The sequence below is a fragment of the Parasteatoda tepidariorum genome, chromosome 9 (genome assembly GCF_982258835.1).
Source record: "Parasteatoda tepidariorum strain Cologne lab strain chromosome 9, Ptep-v5.0, whole genome shotgun sequence".
Taxonomy (NCBI): Eukaryota; Metazoa; Arthropoda; class Arachnida; order Araneae; family Theridiidae; genus Parasteatoda; species Parasteatoda tepidariorum.
Window position 1 is genome coordinate 21,443,429 of NC_141763.1, and position 22,507 is coordinate 21,465,935.

Genomic DNA, 22,507 nt, shown 5'->3' on the forward strand with positions numbered 1-22,507 from the left:
TTTCTTCTGCAGATCTTTCTTCTTCATCTTTCTTAAAAATGTCTATTAATGTCTTTAACTCCTTGTCAGTATGTTGGATAATTAAAATTTGCTCATCTTCGCTCAGTGTTAGACATACTTCAAATTTTTTCTCGATAAGGCTTGTCATGGTGTCTTCTGGGTCTGAGACAGGAGCTCTGCTCAAAGCATCTACGTGGGTCATTTTAATGCCTGGTTTGTGGCGAACTTCAAAATTGTACTCTTGTACTAGAATACTCCATCGTGCGATTTGGGGATTACTTGACTTTTTGGCATTCATGTAGACTAATGCTTGACAATCTGTCACAACTGTAAAATTGATACCTAATAAAAACTGTCTGAGTCTTTCTAGTGTCCAAACTATGGCCATCAACTCCAATTTACTTGAATGGTAATTCCTTTCAGGTTCAGTAGTCTTCTTGCTGACACAGTAAACTAGGTGCCACTTATCATCGCTTCCCAACTGAAGTAACATTCCTGCGATGCCGTCTGCACTTGCATCAGTATGAACTTCGGTTTTAGCTTCGGGATTGTAAAGTGCCAAAATTGGTTGTCGTGCCAGTTCATTTTTCAATATTTTGAAAGATTTCTTTTTAATTTCGTCCCACTTAAATTCTTCATTCTTTTTAGTTAATTCGGTTAAGGGTTTAGCTTTTATGGCGTAATTCTGAATAAACCTTCTAAAAAAGCTTGTTAAACCAAGAAAACGTCTAACCTCATGCACATTTTTAGGTTCGGGAAACTTGGAAATTACCTCAACCTTTCTGGAGCCCGGTTTTATCCCATCCTTATTGACAATAAATCCCAGAAATTCAACTTCATTTTTTGCGAACTCACACTTGGATAATTTTAAAGTCAAATTTGCTTCCCGTAATGCCTCAAATACCTTAATTAATTTATTTAGCATTTCTTCCCACGTTTTAGCATGAACAAGAATGTCGTCAAGATAACATAAAACATCCTTGTTACATAAACATCCTAACACGCGATACATTAAACGTTGGAATTCTGCTGGAGCATTGGTAAGACCAAATATCATTCTTTCAAATTGTCCGGTTTCATCTGGAGTGATAAACGCGGTTTTTAATTTCGCTTCTTCGGTTAATTGAAGCTGTAAATAACCGTGAGCCAAATCTAAAATTGAAAACAGACTACAATCGTGTAGTTGTTCCAATAAGTCATCGATTTTCGGAAGGGGAAATTTATCTTTTATCGTTTGATTATTTAATTTTCTGTAATCAATAACTAACCGATTTTCACCTGTCTTCTTACGCACTAAAAGTACAGGACTCGAATATGGTGAACGCGTTTCTGTTACAATACCGTTTTCTTTCCATTCATTTACGATTTCTTTAATTGCTTTTCTTTCGATTGCATTCGTTTTATATGGTTTCATGCATACGGGCTTTGATCCCTCAATTTCCTTAATATCCATTTTTATTAAATTTGTACAACCTAACTCCGAAATGTTTAATGCGAAACAGTCTCGAAATTTATTCAAAAGCTTAACGATATCCTGTCGTTGCTGTTCCGTTAAGTTTTCATTAAATTTTATTTCATCTAAAGTTATGGGTTTTTGTTCTACATTTACTGGATTAACACTAAAATATTCTAATGATGAATTATCCTCAAGTGAATTAAAATTACTTACATTTAGCACCTCGTTCACTAAATCCGCCTTACCAATGTTTTGATTTTTCTTTAATGTTATTTCTTTATTTCCGATATTAATGATTGGTACAATCGTCTCACCCTCCTTTACTTCTAGTAAAGAATCAAAATTACTTTCATTTCCTTGAATCAAAATTAACCCATTATTTACTTGTTCAGTTTTTGCCATTACAAAATTCACGCTGTTGTTTATTATTTTCGTAGTTTCTTGCGTTTTCAACTTAACACAAGGCACTTCTTCGATACAATTTAATTTAATGAAAGGGTAATCTTTTTCATAACCGATATGCAAGGTATCGCCGACTCTAGCATACGCGATATATGGTAAGTCTAGAAAAGTTCTCCCGATAATTAAGTCAACGTTTTGTGCTGCATCCGGGACGATCAAAACAGAAATATCTTTTCCCAATACATCCTCAATTTTAATATCTAATATCACTGCTCCCATACTCTGCGAAGCAGGGTTTGTTTTGTTTCCGAAGCCATAAAGATCCTTTTTACACGGCGTTATTCGCTCCCACACCCCTACATGCTTAGCCGCAGATTCTTTCAATAAACAAGAAGAGGCGCCGGTGTCAAGAATACAGCTGACGATGTGTTTATTAATTGAAGCACTCCTCAAATATTTATCGGCGCAGGCGAAATATTCAGGGTCACTCGCACTTAAATTAACTTCCTTTTTATTCCTATTAAAACAGTTCTTTCTGCTATGCCCTTTTAATCCGCATAAATTACAGGGATACGGACAATCTTTTGAGATATGCCCAAAATTATTACAAGCAAAACACTTTGGTTCATTACGAATTTTAGAATTAAACGATTTATTACTATCATATTTAGACGAACTCTCCTTTTCAAAAGATTTATGGCTCATCGCATTTCTGTTTTCAAATTTATTATCGTATCTATTTGAGTTGGGGAAGTTTGATACTCGCGAATAATTTTTGTAATCATCGTATTGACCTACAGATTTAGTACTTTTTTCACTGTTTATTTTTAATCCGGAACGCACACTATCGTATTCGTCTAATTTATTGGCTAACTCGCTCGCGTTTACGTAATTAGGCCACGAATCAATAAAATGCTCTCGCATTAGACCTGGGACGCGTTTTTTCAATTGGTCCGTAATTATTAGTTCTTTTAACGAATCTAAATCATTTACTTTTAACCCTGACAACCATTCATTAAAAAAGTTACGTATTTCGAAAACATAATCTGACCATGTACTTTTTGAATCTTTAACGTGACTAACAAACTTTTGACGAAATTTTTCTGGACTTAACTTAAAACGTTTTAGCAATAATTTTTTAACGAATGCGTAATTACTAGCCTCTTCCTCAGATTCTCTCGCAATTAATTGAGTTATTTCGAGGGGTAACAATCCTAACAGGTGAAAAACATAATCACCTTCTTCTAGCCCTACACGTTTTGCCTGTCTCTCAAATAATATTAAAAATGACGAAATCTCGGATTCCTTTACATCGAATTTTTGCATTAGATTTCGAAAATCAATAGTCTTTATATTTGATTCTGGCACCGTAGTATTACTTTCATTTGACGTTTGGCATACAATTTTATTTTCGTTTTGCAATTGCAGTTTTTGCAACTCAAAATTTCTCTGTTTCTCACGGTCTTCGATTTCCTTAAGCTTAAGTCGTTCCTCTATCTCGCGTTGTTTTGCACGTTCTTGTACTTCCAATTCTCTAACTTTTTCTCGTTCTTGAAACTCTAACTGTTTCAATTTTTCTTTACTTTCATTTTCTTCGCGTTGGATTCTTTCTTCAATTATCCGTTCTAAAATTTGTTTAACGAATGTTTCCTCATAATTTTTACTTTTTGTGATAATATTCTTAATTTCTATTACCACTGCATTGGGTGGTACAGTTTCACCTATTTCGCTAGCCAGTTCAATCAAATCATTTTTTCTGCCTTTTCCCAGAAAAGACATTTTGATACTCATAGAAATACGTTAAACTTTCTTAAAATACTTTTTACTTTCTTAAAATACGTTTTACTTCCATAAAATACTTTTTACTTTCTTAAAATACGTAATACTTTCTTCAATTCATAATACTCGACTCATGCATAATTTTAAAATCAAGAAAGACATACCTTGAGTTTACGTTAGGTTCTTTCACGGGGTTTACATCCCTCTTCTGAATTTGTTGTAATCCCCTTTCATTTGTTCAGGTGTCGAGTAGCTCGGTTGGGGGGGAAGAGGAAGTAAGAGCTTAATGATATTAATTATTTATTTACAAAAATATTTACAGATATCATAATTGCACAGGCTCATTTGCGCGCACCTCTACGCTCTCTTACATTTGCAAAAACAAAACAGACACAACAGTTGCGGCGCTGCGCCACCTGCCGGATGTTAAGGGGAAGATTATAATAATTATGACTCGTGCATTTTTTTAAAACTCTTAATCTAACTAGGATTCTTTCTGATGCATTTCAAATATTATATGCGTATTTATTTAATTTTAGTAATTTGATTTGCGAATAATTATTTTTAATACTTATTTATTACTAAAATTTTATTTTTCATTTTCATTTAATAATTTTATTTATTTTTATTATTCATTTTATAATCTACATTGTTATTAATATAAGAGCTGTGACTAAAATCCTGAATGGGGATACAGAAATAGTTCTTTTTTTTCTGGGTTAAATTTTTTCACGCATTCTTGCCTTAAATTTGTAAAATGCTAAATTTTTTATCCGAATATTTCTTTATATAAAAATAATACTATATAAATAATAAATAAAACTTTAAAAAAAATTTAACTATGTATTCAAACATTGCAGCATGATAAATCATAAATAAATATTTGTAAAATTTGATGATTTGTAAATAATGCTTTACCGAAGAATGTTTAAGTCTTTTTTTAAAATATAAAAAAAAATACCCTTAAATCGCAAAAATTTTTTTTTTTCTGGTTAAGGCAGTTAAAGTACAATTTTGTTAATTATTTATTTTGTTAATTATCGTGCCTTTTAATACAAAACTGTGAATTGAGTTTTTACATAATTACAAAAATATTAAGTTTCTTTTTACTAATAATTAACTTAAACAAATGGAAAATTGTTAACTTAAATCTTAAATATAAATAAAAAACATTAAATACATACGAAATACATCAACATAGTAACAAAAAAGATGAAGAAAAAAAATAATTATTGAAAAAAAAACTGAAGCTTTTCTATTTTTAAACACATTACATTTTTAATAAAATAAGCATTAGTATAGTTTTGTTCATAACGGATTGCAGTTTGAACTTATTATAAAAACAAATGCTACGAACAAATATAGAATTTGATTTTTGAAATTTAAATTAAATAAGATCTGTGAAAAATAATCTCAACTGAAAAAATTAAATTTAAAAATAAATTACTATTTTAAACACAAAATTAAAAAGCTTAGTAAATAACTATTTAAAAAAAGGAAAAAAAATTCCTATATTTAGAATTCAAATGTGATTTATCTGTTTCCATCTCCAGCTCCTACTAATGAATATAAATAACGTAAAAAAAATTTAATTGCTCTTTTTTCTTTCTTTTAATCATTTTACAGGGGAAAAGAGAATAAAATTTTTTTATCTACTTCATAAAAATCAATTTTTTCCCATATATATTTTTAAAAAAAATATTTTTTTCTTTTTTGAAAAAAGTCCTATACCTAAATTTTGAAGCAATAATTGAGGAATTAATTTAAAAAGAAAATAACAACATATTTAATGAAATTTAATTTTACCTTAATATTTAAACAATAAGACTGCAAATAGTAAATATTCATAAGAAATTTATACTTACATTCAATAATAATATTAATTTATAAGATACGCTTTGAGTAACTAAGTACTTGTAAACTGGTACTGGACAGTTAAAGACAGATCAGTAAAGTAACTGGGGAGGTGAGTGAAAAGAGACTGGACAGTCATATAGAGAAAACCACAGCTGTATGTGCATTGAGCTCTTTCCTTCCCTTTCTTAACGACATGGACAAAGATATTGTCTTTATTCTTAGAAAGAGCAAGAGAAAACGTGAGAAAAAGGCATTTCTAGCTATATACTTTTAAAAACAACCTGGATTTTTCAAGTTGAAAGAAATTTCCGGGGTTTTGTCTGCTGTTTCACAAGATCAGAGTCGTAGGCATCATCCTTTTTTTGTGCCTTTTCATGGTGTCGGTAACGGCATGCTCAAACAGACAACAGACTTGCCACTTTTCCGGGTGAATACTCGGAATCGAGTCGGAATGAGACACCCCTCTAACCGGGCTTAACGATGGGCCTGAGGGTAGCGGTTTGTAATTAACGATTATAAGAATAGAAAGCTCTTGAGAAATTAGGTACTTAAAAATATTTTTTCTTATTTTTAAGGGCTTTGGTAACAATTTATTAATTTTTTCGTATGGAACTGGAGAGCCGCAACTTTACATCAAAAGAGCCACCTGTGGCTCGCGAGCCACAGGTTGCCGACCACTGGTCTGGAGTATTTTCCGTTCGGGAGGACTGAGTTCGCTTTGCAATTTTCACTCTGGATTCATCCCTTTTCTTTTGCTTTAAGAGTGAGTTGGCCCCTTGTTCCATCCGTTCCGCTTTTTCAGAATTATTAGGGATCTGATTTGAAGAGCTTTGTTGATCGCTGTGGGATTCTGAACTTTTGAGGTTAGGAGATATGCTTGCAACTGTCTTTGCATAACTCTAAACTTCTGCTCCAGTAACTTCAATAGAACAAGTGATGTTAATTCCATAAGGGAAGAAGTTATTTGATGGTATTTTTATGTTTGGTAACAAATTCACAGGTCGCAATTTCGAAAAAAAAGAAAACGTAGCTTTATTTGCATAAAATGGTACATGGTTTTGAGACACAGTTATTGTAAAATTTAAATCAATTTCATCATTAGAAATGTTATATAGGTTTATTATGAGAAAATTATTGGGATCCAAGTACGAAGCTGCAAGTTTCAAAAAGTTGGTAAAAGTTGGTTTCAAAAGGCAGTGAGTACTGCCTTTATAATAAAATTCCGGACTTGAAATAGAAAAATCTCGTTGTAAACGAGGAAACCTATCAATTTTCCACTGAAATGAAAACGCTCCACTCTGCGATGTGCTGAAATAGGATTTTCCTGCACCATGATTTAATTCTGTGACATCAAGTCACAAGTTTAATTTAATTTTGGTATAATTTCGTTAATTCCTGATACAAATCCTTATTTTGTTGATCTAATTCTTATCGCCCCTTAATCTGTAGTGCAATGGGGACTTTCTCCCCCTGACTTTCCGTTCACATTCCTTCAGCCCTACCCTTTTCTTAGAAAAACAGATGTTTGCCGGTATGTTTGATGTCAGCGTGTCTTACAAAATCTGAGATGTGTTCCTTAACCGTAACTTTGGTAAAATAATTGTGATAACATCTCAACTTTTTGAAAATAAGTAATTTAACTTTAAGCAAGAGGATAAATATCGGAGCGCAAGAGACGCTCGTGGCATTCAAAAAAATCTTTTCATGTTGCTCTCCGCTTAACGGAGTTTCACTTTAAATTTTTTTCTCCTTCCTCCTCCTTGAGGTCGGAGCATGGCGTTACCACCGCCATTGCTTATGTTAGCGGCTGCATATTTAGTTTAAGTATGAAACTGCGTATTTTTCTTTAAGAAATCCATCTCCCATTCTCAGCATGTTTTGGTGAAAGGATCACCGCGCAAATGATTCTATCTAAATGACAGTGGTTGCAGCTTCCCTTCGTGCAAAATGATGAGATTCATCAGAATTCGTGTTGACATGGCGTCATATCGGCTGTCATGGTTTTCGCTGGTAAATGTTTGCAAGAGAAGATGATTATCCTACATCGTTTCCTTTTCGTCCTTATTCTACAACTTTTCACTGAAGTTATCCGGCATTGAATGCGCTTTTATTGGGCTTGGGGACTCGTTCTGTCTGAACGAAGACCTCGAAAATAAAGAACTTCCAGCCTCTCCTATCCACTACCTTCTCCATACGCTTGCTGTGTTTTGTTTCTTGATGCTGACTTAAGTTATAATAGAATAAATATGAACTTTCCACTTCATCTGAACTCTGGATTTTAATTTTTAACTCTTTTGTGGACAATGTATGGATTGTTTTCCTTTTTAGTACAGATATCTGGACCAAGCCAAGGTATGATTTATTACTTCAGTTTTTTTTATCGGGTTAATTCAACGCTTTATAATGTACTTCCACTAAACCTATTTATCATGTGCCTTCCTGTCTTTAAGTCAACTCTTTTCTTTATTCTTAGATACCCAACTCTATTCGGTACAAATTGAAATACTTAATTTGAAATTATTCGATTTTTTCTTTCTAAGCTTTCAATCCGTGTTTCTTTTTATCTTCACAGGAATCATCCACTTCTCGTCCACCCCTTAGCGTCAAATCAGAAGACAAAGTCGCCTAATAATAATTGATAACACAATCTATTCTGACACAAGAGATAAATTTTCATCTGGTTTTAATAAGCTATAATATATGCACTTTGTTTGAAAATCAGAAAGATAAGATATGTGTATCCTTCGGTTTAAAAACACAGTAGAACGAAGAATTTAATAAAATTGTAAATCAAGATGTATATTGCTATTTCGTCTCTGAAGACGGCATTTAAATTATCTCGTGTTAGGACTAAAAGGTTTTAATATAAACAAAAAAGTTTACTGTGATAGCTGTTCAAATACATGATGTTGTTCAATCAACATTTAATCAATAATATTATACAAAAATGTGATAAATATAGGCTATTTAACTGAACTATTTTTTAAATGTTTGAACAGTTTTTAAGAACAGGATAAAAGCTATAAAATATTTTTACTTAAAAGAATAAAGAGGAGAATTAATTGTAATATAATAAAATTTCATACTTGTTGAAAATTCATTATTTTAAAACTTTTACTATTTATCAATATGGTTATTTTATTTCTATGTTATTAATTTATTTCAAGAATTACTTTGTTAATGGTATTGTACTTAACTCTTCAATAAATACTATTAATAAAAAAAATTTGGAATTGTTATTCAATGTGTTTAGATATAGCTTACATTGTGTTTTGTTCTACTTCTTTGTAATAATAATTTCCTTTTTATTACAATTGCAACAAAGGTTACAGACGTTACTTTAGAACTAAAAAATTGCTTGGTAAATTACAAAAACAATTGAAAAAAAGAACTAATATTATAATGAAATTAATAGCCTTAACGAAAATATATTAGTTATTAACCTGTATTTTCTGACTGTTATTTTCCAAGTGTTTAAGAAGTTACATTTTATGAGATTACGATAGCAATTTTTTTTTAAAAAAAAAACCTAATATTATTAATAAAATTAATAGACTTAATGAAAAATTTCAAGATATCGCACCCTGGTAAGAAAAGTGACGAAAGTCGAAAAACAGCAATTTTGAGGTTAAAAATATGCACGTAGTGTCCCATCAAGCTCAAAAACTATCACATCTCAAACTCACAATGACACAGCTGAGGGCAGTTGTGTCAGTTTTGAGTCTCATTCAGAATGAAGGTTATCATATTCTTTAAGTTGCTTTTTCTCATATGATGCGTCATGACACTTTTCTTGCTGGAGTGCGATACATAGAGTACATACCAGTTATTAACCTGTATTTTCTATCTGTTATTTTCCTAAGTGTTTAAGAAGTTACACTTTACGAACAAGCGAATTATGTTAACGCAAATTTTGTCATTATTCACGTTTGTCAAGGTTGAACAAAACATTCTCATTTAATATTACCGAAAAATAGTGTGAACGTGCAGCAACAGGAAGAAGACATTTGTGTTCAATAATGGTTGCACAAACTGGATTCATTATTAAAATTTTTTAAGTAATTAGACATTTGCTGTTATTAATATAGAATAATGGTAACACAAATTCATTGTCCTAGTATGAATTGTGAATTGAGCTCTTGGGCAGTACATTCCCATTCATCATCCCTTATCCCATTCATCTAGAACTCCTTTTTTTATCTGTGTATTACAAACATTTCGGTCAGCTGTCCATGAAGTTGTTAATTTGCGTAAGGTAACTTAGGTGAATTATTAACCTGAGTGAAATATATTTATACATACTTCTATTTACAATAATAGGTCATAAAAAGAAAATAAAAAAGACAAAAATCAACTTCATAAATTGGTTACTCGGATGTCCTTTGTTCTCATCAAATAACTGCATGCACAGTTTTTGTCAGAAATACTACAGTGACAGCATAGGACGGAGCACAGTATTATGTTTCAAAGATTACTTTTTCCTTAAAGAAGGTGGTTTGGACATTCAAGGGTACCAAAGATGTTGGGAAGTAGGTTCAAACCTGAATAGATGTTTCGCACTACACCTGAAAAGATGTTGGGCACTACACCCGACAAGCGAGATATTAAAAGGTAGCAACACTTGTTCTTTTTGGAGCTGAATGAATAAATCATTTATGGTGTCCATTTTAATTTGTTTTCAGGAAATTAAAAAAAAAAAGAATTTTAATTCATAAATTTATAATAAATAATAATAAAAGAGTAAATAAAAAAAATTTATGGTTTAGCCTTTTTTTTTTTACAATTTTTAATGTTGAAAACAAAAAAAAATTGCTTAAAGACAAACTAAAGAAAACTATTTTTTTAATCAAAAATATTAATAATTAAAACAGAATAACATGAATAGATATCATTTTTAGTTGTGTGTAGAAGAGCCTGGAGTTTAACTCTGTGGAAGGCAAGGGCCCATCCTGGGCTGTCAGGCCAATGAAGAAGAAGAAAGAGAACAATTTGTTTAATCAAAATTAGTAAAAAAAAAGAATAATATTAATAGGTAACATTTTTAGTTATATGAAATTTAAAAAATTATTAAACTATTTTAAAATTTGCAAAATTTTTTATACACTCAAATTTTAAGTTTTTAAAGATATCTAGCTTACAACTTATTAACATTTGTATGTATAGACAGTACATGAAAATAATAAATACATTTTTACGAAAGTTACGGAAAATTTGTAAAAGCTCTAAAATTCTTAAAGTATATCAAATTTAAATTTGATTTGGAAAATATAGGTATTTTAAATTATTTGCATATAGAAAGAAATACTATTAGTAATTAAAATTCGAAACATTGTGAGTGTGAAAACAAAGGAAATAGTTTTTCAAAACTATTATATATTTATAAAAAACTTCAAACAAAATGATTAATTTAAACTAAATTCCTTAAAAACATGATAACTATGAAGCCACAATAGGTTGCCACTAGGGCATTTTACTAAAAAAAATTCATTATTAAATTTATTTTTATTAAATTGTTTTTATTTTTGTAAACTAAACAAAAATAATAACAGTCATAACTGCAAAGTTAAAATGCAACATAAATAGTGTAGGGAATTTTTTTTTTTTTGACTTGAAAATACTTTATGATTTTGATTTTAAAAAAATTAAAAGTATTTTTTCAAATACAGAACAGAATAAATTTGAAATAAAAAATTTAAATAAATAAAAAAAATACGTGTTTAATAGCTGTATGCTTCAAAAGACAGTGCGAAATAAATGTCACCTCACAAAATTCGATCCTGGCTGGAGATCAAATCACATGACCTCTAGGTAAGTAGGCTCTATTTAAGTTCCTTTTACTGTCTGAAAAAAATGAAACTTTATTAGGTATGTTTAGAAAAGGAACTCTATTTGTAATATACTCATCTGAATATTCAGCTCAAAAATTATTTACATATTTTTCAAATAAAGAAATAAAGCAGTGTGTTAGATTGCCATGTTCAGAACAGGAAAATTCCGCGAAAACTCAGACTACTCCTATTACTAGCGCCACGACCGGAGTGTTATCACATTTTGAAACTATTTTATTTCTTGTATAATAAATCTTTGAATATTAATAATAGTAGTAATATGTTTAAGGTTCCAGAATCACATTCCGCAATGTAAAAAATGTACCAGAATGTCGTACTTCACATTACAGCTACACAATAACCCATAGAAAACTAAACATTACTATCTAGACAAGTGATGTATAGTTTCAAATTCACTACTTAGACTGAATCGATTGTCCTTATAAATACAAGTATATAGGACTTAGAGATCCAAGTTGTAAGAGATTCAATTTTGTGAATTAAACCTATTTACGAATCAGTAACTCTTGTATATACAAGTGTGATATTACTTCCTAAGTAATTTTTACTCAAAATCAAATGAATTTAAAAGGAAATCGATAGATTAACTTGCTAAGTTAGAAAGACTTATAAAGATTTTTTGCTTATAAAGTACTTTTGCTTAAAAATCAACTTTTGTGTTTGTACATGGTGTTTGTACATTGTGTTTATACATTGGCATTGGAGGGGTATTGATTGAAGGTAGGGTTTAATTGCACAAAATCCAAAAGAGGATATGCTGCGCCAAACAAATGGCTTTGAAAACAAGTCTAACATTCAAGGTTATCCAACTAAAATACATAAAATCGGTACAAAAAAGGCAATGTGTGAAATGTAATGTTTCAGGAAAAATTAAATAAAATCAAAATTAAGTTGACATATTTAATAGTTTTGAAGTTATAAGGGTTTTATGCGTAAAAAGATATAGGTCGAAAACTATAATTCTAATGCAGAAACCATTATATCTTCTTACCAACTAGTTCTATTTATTTGGTTTCAATGCAAAACAATACACTGGATTCAATATTTTGCTACTTTATATGCGATGGTCATTTTTTAAGTCAGAACCGTTTTGTATAGGAGTAAGTGAGATTATATATATATGTAAATTGTATTACAAATTAAAATATGAACATTTATTCTCTCTTTAACATAGTCACCTTTAACATTGACACATTTGTACAGTCGTGGCACCATGTTTAAGATAACATCATCAAAGAGCTCTGGCATATAATCACAAAACCAGTTAGTTATACAGTTTCTTTCAACATGCAATTATTTTCCATGTGCTTCCTACCAAGAAATTCCATAAGTTTTGAAAACAAAAAGTGGTGCTAAGAACAATGCAGCCAACATCGGCAGAGACTTGAAATGAAAGGGTGGCTTAATGAGAGATTTGAACGAATTTTAGATTCCTGTATTGAGCCCGAACTAAAATTTTAAAACAATTTCCAAAATTCTCCTAAGTATTGTCGTTTTGACCTTTTTTATGGCACAAAAACGGGTCTATAATTTTATTCTTTAAAATTTTGCCAATTTGCTGATATGTTTTAAACATAGATGAAAATCATCAATATCAATGAATAACTGTAAAGGTTTTTTTTCTTTTAAATCAAGCTATGCATTTTAGAAATAACTTTTCAAACATTCCCCTGTTATATAAAATATTTACAAACTTAATATTTTTAAAAAGCACAATGCTTTTGAACTGAAAGAATAAAATTTATGCTCGCAGAAGACAATACTTACTGACAGCATATAAAGACTCAGATAACAGTGATAATAAGATAAACTTAGATAATGCTTTGAATTTTCGATATACACAGGTTTATTCTTTTGCTTGTTTGAAAATTTAGTAATCAATGCTCTTTATCACTTTCTATGCAGCATTTTTTTCATTTTATTGTTATTATATCAGGTTATAGGGGCTTTAAATTTTGAATGGTCTTGCAGTAATGCCCGTCTATTTAATGATAATTGTTTTTATAAAAAAATCATTTCTTTTTAATCCAAACAACCTGCAATAATTTGAGACAAAATTACATGTACTTTCAATCTGTTGAATTTGTACCAAAATAAAAATTACGAATTCAGGTTTTTGTTTTGACCGTGTGTTTTTGATAAAAAAATCATTTGGGGGAAAACAATTGCCACACGTCTAAAGATAAATATTATTTTCTGTCACAGCTAAAGAATCAAGTTATATTTCCAAAATAATTCTTTAGCTATATCTTATGTCTATAATAAATTACTTTTTTAAACCCTTTGACTCTGAATATTTATTAATAATATTTTTCTTACTTTTTTTCATCATTTCGATTAAAATAAGTGAAAACAATTATATTTAGCATTTTAAAATTAATTGCATATGAAAGACAGCACAAAACACTTTTGTCTTTTATTGCGTTTAGACTAAAATTTTCCAAACACGACTCACTTCCTATCAATTTTTCAAATTTGTACTTACTTATATTTAAGAGAAACAGCTATTCATCATTGAAATTTCTTTAATTTATAAAAAAAAAACTATTGATAAATACTTTGAATATGATTGTAAACAAATTTTTCAAACTACTTTTTTGGGATTTTATATTTCAGTATAAATATAATTTGACGCAGATTTTTTGAGTAACTATTAGAATGTTTCATACAATTTAAAAATAGACAATATGTTTTTTTCTAATAATTAGAGTGGTAGAAAAAGCATTATATGTAAGGAACACCGGTGTTCCATATCCATCAAAGTGTTGATACGAAATTATAGCTTTTGTTTCAATATGAGTATGAAAAGTGACTATCTATACAAAACCAGAAGATTCAGCGACAAGGGACACAATAAGATACTTAGTGGTTATGATACAAAAATGGAAGTAAGTATTGTGATCAAAAATTGTTTTAATTGTCAGGACATTAAAACAGCAATTCCGGAAAATAGTTAAGTATTTCTCTGAACACAAAGACAGAGACACAAAAGACAAAACAAGAAGAAGAAAAAATACTTTGTCTTAAAGTATTAAAACTCCCTGTAACATTCAATGTCACAACATTCAATGAGATTTCATAATTAAGTAAATTCAAAATTTATCATTAAATATTTATTACACAGTTCAAACTATTAATAGAATATTAATTTACATTTGAAATAGCAGTTGTTTCTTTTACAAAGAAAATTTTGGGCGTTTCTTTTTTTTTTATCAAGCAAAACGTGCAAAAAATATGAAAATATTTGATGTAAAAATGACATTTTCTGAAACATTATAGCTTTACACCATATTGTCTTAAGCCTTTTTAATTTAAGTATAAAACAAATAGTATCACCAAAAATAATATAACGATATTTAACATTCTCATATCGTTTACTTCACACAGTTACACTTTGATAAAATGTAGTTATCTTAATAATAATGATACACATGTTTGAAGTTTTCTAAAAGTAAGTTCACAAATCAAATAACAATATTGGAAGAAAATGAAACCGAAAACAGACCTACTTAGTCAAAGCTCCAGCACAATAACGCATTAAAAGAGCAGCTAGTTTTGTGTCTTTATCTGTTAATTCAATCCACGACTCTGTATTGGCAATGGATTTAAAATTCTTAGAAATAAAGTTCATTATTTCTTCTTTGAAAGCATCATCACTGTGGCGGTATGCCAGACTGAGCATTGGACAGGCATTGTTCACATCAAGTAAAGATAAGAGATCTTTCATACAAGCTAATCTAAGACCCAAAATCTCATACTTGTCAGCTGCGTAGTAAAGCTCACATGCTTCTTCGTATTGAAGACCACCCTTTTCCCCACAGTACAAGTAGTTGATGAGTTTTTTCATAATAGAAGTCCGGATATCTGTCACAACAATCTTATCGTTTGTGGTTTCTAATGATGAATGTTCAAACATTTTACAAAATACTGGCGATCTTGCACATAATATATTTTTATGCGCTTTGATGGTGGTATCTTCGACTCGAATCGTAACATCAGTATTCATGGTTTGGGTTAGCATCCTTTTAAAATCGATCAAAAGTTGCTTCATTGTTTCAAAATCTGGACTATCGTCAGAATCTGCAATTATCACTGTGGATTCATCAAGTTCCTTTTGCCTCAAGAGTAAGTTGGCCCCTTGTTCCTTCCGGTCTGCTTCTGAATTATTATGGATCTGATTTGAAGAGTTCTGTTGATCGCTTTGGGATTCTGAATTGTTGAGGTTAGGATGTAGGATTGTCACTATCTTTGTATGACTCTCAACTTCTGGTCCAAATACTTCAATAGTACAAATGATGGTAAGGACATCACTGATGGACGGTGTATTTGATAGTGAATTAAACAATTTCACAGATCTCAATTTCGAAAAAGAAAAAAACGTGCCTCTATCTTCATAAACTAATTTCTGGTTATGAGCCACAGTGATTGTAAATTTGAGATCAATATCGTCATTAGATTTGCTGTATAGATCTAATGTTGAAGAACAATACAAAGTACTAAGTTTTAAGAACCAGGGGCAACTATTATCTTTATAAAAAAATTCCGGACTTGAAATAGGAATCTTTTCTCGTAAACTACGAAGATTATAGATTTTCCACTTTAAAGAAAACGCACCATTCTTTGAAATGATGAAGCAGGACTTCACTTCATCATGATTTAATTCCATCTTAAGAAATTTAAATAAGATGAAATGATTCGATTCTCTGTTTCTTTTTATCTTCACAGGAATCATCCACAGCTTAGCGTCGATTCAAAGTAGAATGTCGAAGACTAAGAATTTAATTTACACAGAAGTAAAATTAAAAAAAATTGAAAAGATCAAACATGATCAGCACCACATGATTTATGATCAGCACCTTCTTACCCTTTGGATCAGGCACGAAAATCAAAATTTATTTATTTATTTATTTTATTTTATTGAAATTACATACATTTGCAGACTTGTGTGCTCAATATCATGCTCAATATATAGGAAAAATCAAAATAAAATAATTTTATTCTCATAAAGATACAGTATTGATATATTTGCTTAGTTGTAGAAAGAGCCAACAAATTTGGACTTTAAAGGGGTATTCACACTAGATAATATAGAATGGTACGTATTATAAACGTATCATTGTTGTTGTTGTTGTTCATTTACGTCGTACTAGAGCTGCACAATGGGCTATTGGCGACGGTGTGGGAAACATCCCTGAGGATGATCCGAAGACATGCCATCGCAATTTTGATCCTCTGTAAAGGGGATGGCATCCCCGCTTCGGTAGCTCGACGATCTGCATGCGAAGTCGAGCACTTTACGGTAGAACAGTTTAACGAGGACCCATACCGCACACCCTCGGTCCCTACGCAGGCTGATCCAAGTTATCACCCACCCGCACACTGACCGTAGCCAGTGATGCTTGACTTCGGTGATCTGCTGGGAACCGTGTCTTACCGCGGGACATAAACGTATCATAGCTGATAAATAGTTTTGAGTTCCTGATTGGCGAATTTCACACGTGTAACTATGGTTGACTAATTAGGATCTCATATACATCTCCAAATTCGCATAGGCAAATATTTTGTATTCAGTGGAAACGGCCCCTGAAGAAAACTGTCCCTCCGAGTGCGTCAACCTCTGATCACCTTTCAAAAAGAAAGGAGAACCAAAGATTGGTGAATTTTTTTAGAAAAATATATATTTTTCAATCAAGTTATCATATTTCTTCGACCTTGGCCGGAGGTGCGGTAACAGCATTCGGGGAAAATGCTTCATGAAGGAATAATCTCTGCATATAAAAAATTCGTGGATTTGAGCGAAAATTCGAGTGGAAAATCTTTTAGTGGGTAACTATATTTTACCAAGAAAGTTCTCTGTTGCAACTACGAATTTTTAAATTTTTTTTTTAAATGAAGCAAATATATTTTCATAGATCATTAATTGATTTATTGTTGATTTATTGAAATTACATACATTTGCTGACTTGTGTGCTCAATATATAGGCTTATAAGTCATTGTCAAGTAGAAAATACAGATAAAACAATTCAGAGAAAGACATCACAAAGAATACATCCAAGGTTACGGCGGGATTCGAACCCGCTACCTCCACGCTTAACAGAGCTTTTGGACCGTAGATCATTAATAAGAAGAAAAAAAGAATCTAAGAATCGATTTATACACCCGTTCAATTTAGTGAATCGATACAAAAGAATCGATTCATTTTAATGGATTGATTGGCACATCACTATTGATAACGCTATCAATTCTTTCACGAGGGATAATTTTGATATCATTTTGATTAATTTTGATATCATCAAATTATAATTGGGTATAATATGAAAAAACACAACTACTTCGATTTAGTAGGAACAACATATGACGCAATGCTAAACGAATGGAATTTAGTTGTTGTTTATTTAGTTATTGTTATTAGTAGTTGTTGTTATTTGTTTTAGCTGTTGTTGTTTATTTAGTTGTATTTAGTTTCAATTACTTTTCTTTATAATGCAATAAAATCTGGCGAGCAGCTATTTAAACGATCGAACACTTCGTTTGTTTATTTGTGGCTTGAAGTTAGGCTCGCAGAAAATGCCGTTCATGGGTTAAATTTAGTAGGAACAACACAACGTAGGCTATATTATATCCAATTAAGTATTTTGTTTGAAAATCAGAAAGATAAAATACTTGTATCAGTCGGTTGGAAATTACGATAGATTGAGCAATTGTAAGTCAGGAAATATGTTGCAATTTGGTGCATATGTTAGACATTTAAATTATGACTTGCTAGAATAAAAAGGTTTTAATATTCTCAAAAAAATTTACCGTGGTAGCTGTTCAAATACAAGTTGATATTCAATTAACATGCTGTTCAATCAACATTTAATCAGGAATATGACACAAAAATATGATAAAGATACGATATTTAACTGAACTATTTTTAAATGTTTGCACAATATTCAAGAACAGGATAAAAGCTATAAAATATTCCGTACAGACGCTACTTTAGAAGTAAAATAATGCTCGGTAAATTTGAAAAATAATTTTAAAAAAAATAAATAAAAAAAAAAAAAAAAAAAAATGAAAATTTCGTTTTTATGAAATTATCTTAAGTAAAAATATTCAAGAGTACATACTAGTTATTAAACTGCATTTTCTGTCTCTTATTTTCCTAAGTGTGAAGTTACACTTTACGAACAAGCGAATAATAATAAGGCAAAAATTTCATTAATACTTACGTTTATCAGGGAAAAACAAAACATTCTCATTTAATATTACCGAAAAATAGTGACACAAATTGGTCCGTTATGGACGTGTATCATGAAAGAAGAAGACATATGTTTTCAATAATTGTTACACAAATTAGATTTATTATTAACGTTTTTCAAGTAATAATGAAATATTTGTTGTCATTAATAGCGAATAATGGCAACACAAATTCATAGTTCTAGTATAAAGTGACCACATTTTCATTGAGACAAAGCGGGACAAATGGGATGAAATGAGAACTACAATTTAGTTATATATATTTTATTGTATACATTCATATACTTGTACAAAAATGTATGTATTATTAATTATTGGTGAATATAAAAATATTTCTAAAAAAATAATAATTTGAACATCATAATTTTTAATCAAATAAAATTTTTTATTTAAAAAAAATTATGATTTTCTTTCACGGTCGTATTTTTGATCTGAGTGAATACTTTTGAATAGATTTGGATCATTTATTAAAATATCGTGAAATATTTCACATGAATTTGTCAAATTATATTTTACACTTAAAATAGATTTTTAAAGTTTTAATGCTCAACTGCGTTTTTTCCGTTGTCCATATTTTATTGATACTAGAAAAAACACGTTCTGTTGCTACATTTGTTCCTGGAAGGGAGAGCGCGAATTCTACAATTTTAAAAATATTTTGATGAGGAATATTATTTTGTTTAAAATGAAGGAATAGCTCCGTCCATTTTTTGTCTGTTTCCACATTTGCAGATAACCAACATTTAGTTTTTTTCATCTGTAACATATCTTTTTACCAATGACACCTCATCAAAAAGATCATTTTCGCAAATATTATTTTTCGAAAATGGTTACTAATATATTCAAAAGATTTTTCCACATATTCCCATAAAATCTCCTTTTTTAATGTCACCCAATGAAAATTTTTGATATCTTCGAATTGAACTGTCCATTCTTCAAGATATTCCAAACAGTTGTTAGAAAAAATTTTGACATGTTTCAGAAAATCAGATCGTTTAATGGCACCTTGCTCTTCCAACCTAATAAAATCTTTTCGAATAATTAAAGGAATGTAATCGATATCAATTCTTTCTTGTAATTTTGTTTTTAAATTATTGATTCCATTTCACACTTCCGTAATTGAAATTGTGCCCCCTTCAGTAATTTTCACAGCATTGTGAAATAATGTAGCTTGGTTGTGGATGAACTGAAGCCAAATCTGTGATGTGCCATTTTCAAAAAAGAGCAGCAATATTCTTGGACATTTATCTTGTGATAAAAAGTATGATTTTAATGGTTCGTATATTTTTAAAATATTTTCTACAGCTGGTAAAAGAGCTAGCCATCGTGTTTTGCCTGTAACCAAGAATTCTTTTATATTTAATTTCTGCACTTTCACAAAAATCCTTCAAACTTTCAACACGCACAGTATATATAAAAAAATACAAATAAATTTTTGAAATAATATTTTAAACATCAACTGGAAGTAAGTCAGATGTTGTTTGAATAGTATTATGTAGAATGTGTGCTGCACAGCCTACTTCAATAATTTTTTGGTTCAAATGTTTGTTAAGTTTCGTGAAAACGTTATTGATGCCTCTTCTAGCTTTTCCACCAAAATTTGCGTTAGTGTTATCCACACGATAGACAATAATTTTATTGTTCAAATTATTCTTTTTCAAAATAGTACTTACTGAATGAAAAATTATTTGTGAAGTTTCACCCGGCAATGAAACAAAATCTAATATTCTATATTTAATTCTTGTTTCTGGATCAAAAAATCTAACAATTGTGGGAAATAATTTTAAATCTTTGTGGTTGGAAGCATCGGAATGCATGGATATAAATGCGCATTTTTTTAATTCTTTCTGAAATTGTGAAAACGAATATGGCGAAAAAATATTACAAATAATTGCTTCGGTTTTTGTCCTTGCACATGCATATTTTTTGTCGTATAATGTTTTGATCATTTGCGACGTAGAATCCATTGATCTGAAACTTTGATTTTCAGATCAAGGTTTATGGTGTGGTAAGCAAATAGCCCTTCCGCTAATACTTGCTGTTTTTACGTGTTGCCAAAGCTAGCATTGCGAAAAAACTGTTCCATTTTAGACGAGGAAGCGGCATTATTCAAAAATCTTTTGTGCCACTTTGTCGCTAGATGTTAAGAAATATCGTTTTTTCCGCCATGTGAGACCAAAAAATCAGCATTGCATTTATCACACAGTACCATATAGTCTATTTTGGTTTTTTTAATAAATGGAAATTCTCTGCTTAACTCTTCATTAAATTTGCATTCTCTTTTTTTACTCATCTTTTATTCTGTGGGTAAATACTAGAAATAAATAAAAAAATTTACTACAAAGACTAAAAAAGAGTATTAAATTTTACCTTATTGACCGTTACGTTGTGGCGATTATTGCTCTACCACTACCTTCGTCAATCAAATAATGATTCAAACCCAACGTCAAATTGAAAACAACAACCCGCACTGTCTAACGTCAGTCCGCACTGTCAGCACTTATCTGAATTAAGCCGAGACGTAACGACAATGATCGAACACCACCGAGTAAATCTAACTCGATACATTGCTTAATTTAGTTTACTCTGATTGCACTTTATGTTTTTTTTATGTATTTTTTATTTCTTTATATTCACCATAATACTTAATAAATTATAGGTAATATATTTTTACAGTACAGTTAAAATAAGAAATGCAAATATTTTCTAAAAAGCGGGACATTTTTAAAAATCGGCGGGACGCGGGACATTCCACCAAAACGCGGGACTGTCCCGTCGAAATCGGGACGTGTGGTCACTTTATTCTAGTATGAGTTGCAAACTGGGCCGTGCAGGGGCCTTTATCGCATTAAGGTAATTATACTTAGACATACTTCTATTTACTATAATAGGTCATCAAAAGAAAATAAAAATATCAAAATTTAACTTAAATAAGTTAGGTTGATGTCCTTTTGTTTTCATCAAATCACTGTACTCACAGTATTTGCCAGAAATACAGTAACCGGATAGGGCGTGGCACATTAATAAGTATTAAATTACTTCCTCTCCTCAAAGGAGGTAGCTTGGACTTTCAAGGGTACCAAAGATGTTGGGCAATAGGTCTAAACCTGAATAGATGTTGGGCACTACTCCTGACAAGCGACATATTTAAAGGCAACAACACTTCTTTCGCAATACTTCTTTTTGGTGCTGAATGGATAGATTATTTATGGTCTCCATTTTAATTTGTTTTGAGGTAATTAAAAGAAAGTTAATTTTAGCTAATAAATTTATAAAAAATAATTTAAAAGAGGAAAATAAAAAAAAAATGAATGCTTAGTTTTTTTTTATTTAATTTTTAATGTTGAGGACAAAAAAAATGCTCGAAGACAAACTAAAGAAAAAAATCTTTTAATCAAAAATAATTAAAAAAAGAATACCATTAATAGGCATCATGTTTAGTTATGTGAAATTTTGAAAGTTAAATTAATTTGTTAAATTTTTTATACACTCAAATTTTAAGTTTTTAAAGATATCTAATTTACTACTTATTAATATTTGTATGTATAAACAGTGCATAAAAATAATAAATACATTTTTACGAAAGTTACGGAAAATTTGTAAAAGATCGTCTTAAATTCTTAAAGTATATCAAATCTGAGGAAAATATAGGTAATTTAAAGTATTTGTATGTATAAAGTATTGAAATGCTGTTAGTAAGTAAAATTTGAAACATTGTGAGGAAACAAGGAAATAGGTTTTTATAATTATTATGTATTTATAAAAAAACTGTACAGAATGAATTAAAACTGGATTCCTTAAAAACATGATGACTATAAAGCCACAATAGGTCATCATTATTGCATTTTACTAGAAAAAGTCATTATTAAATTAATTTTTATTAAATTGTTTGCATTTTTTAAAGTTAAAAAAAATTAACAG

At 30.2% G+C, this 22,507-nt stretch overlaps 1 protein-coding gene across 1 annotated transcript; it reads right to left on the reverse strand.

The window, feature by feature from the left end:
- Positions 1–11,128: 11,128 nt before the first annotated feature.
- On the reverse strand, positions 11,129–16,187 carry LOC107450929 (uncharacterized). Its single transcript, XM_071186350.2, has 2 exons — positions 14,849–16,187; positions 11,129–11,335 (listed from the first exon to the last, which is right to left on the reverse strand). Exon 1 carries the CDS (start codon positions 16,073–16,075, stop codon positions 14,849–14,851), a length of 1,227 nt encoding a protein of 408 aa, XP_071042451.1. The 5' UTR covers positions 16,076–16,187; the 3' UTR covers positions 11,129–11,335.
- Positions 16,188–22,507: the final 6,320 nt, after the last annotated feature.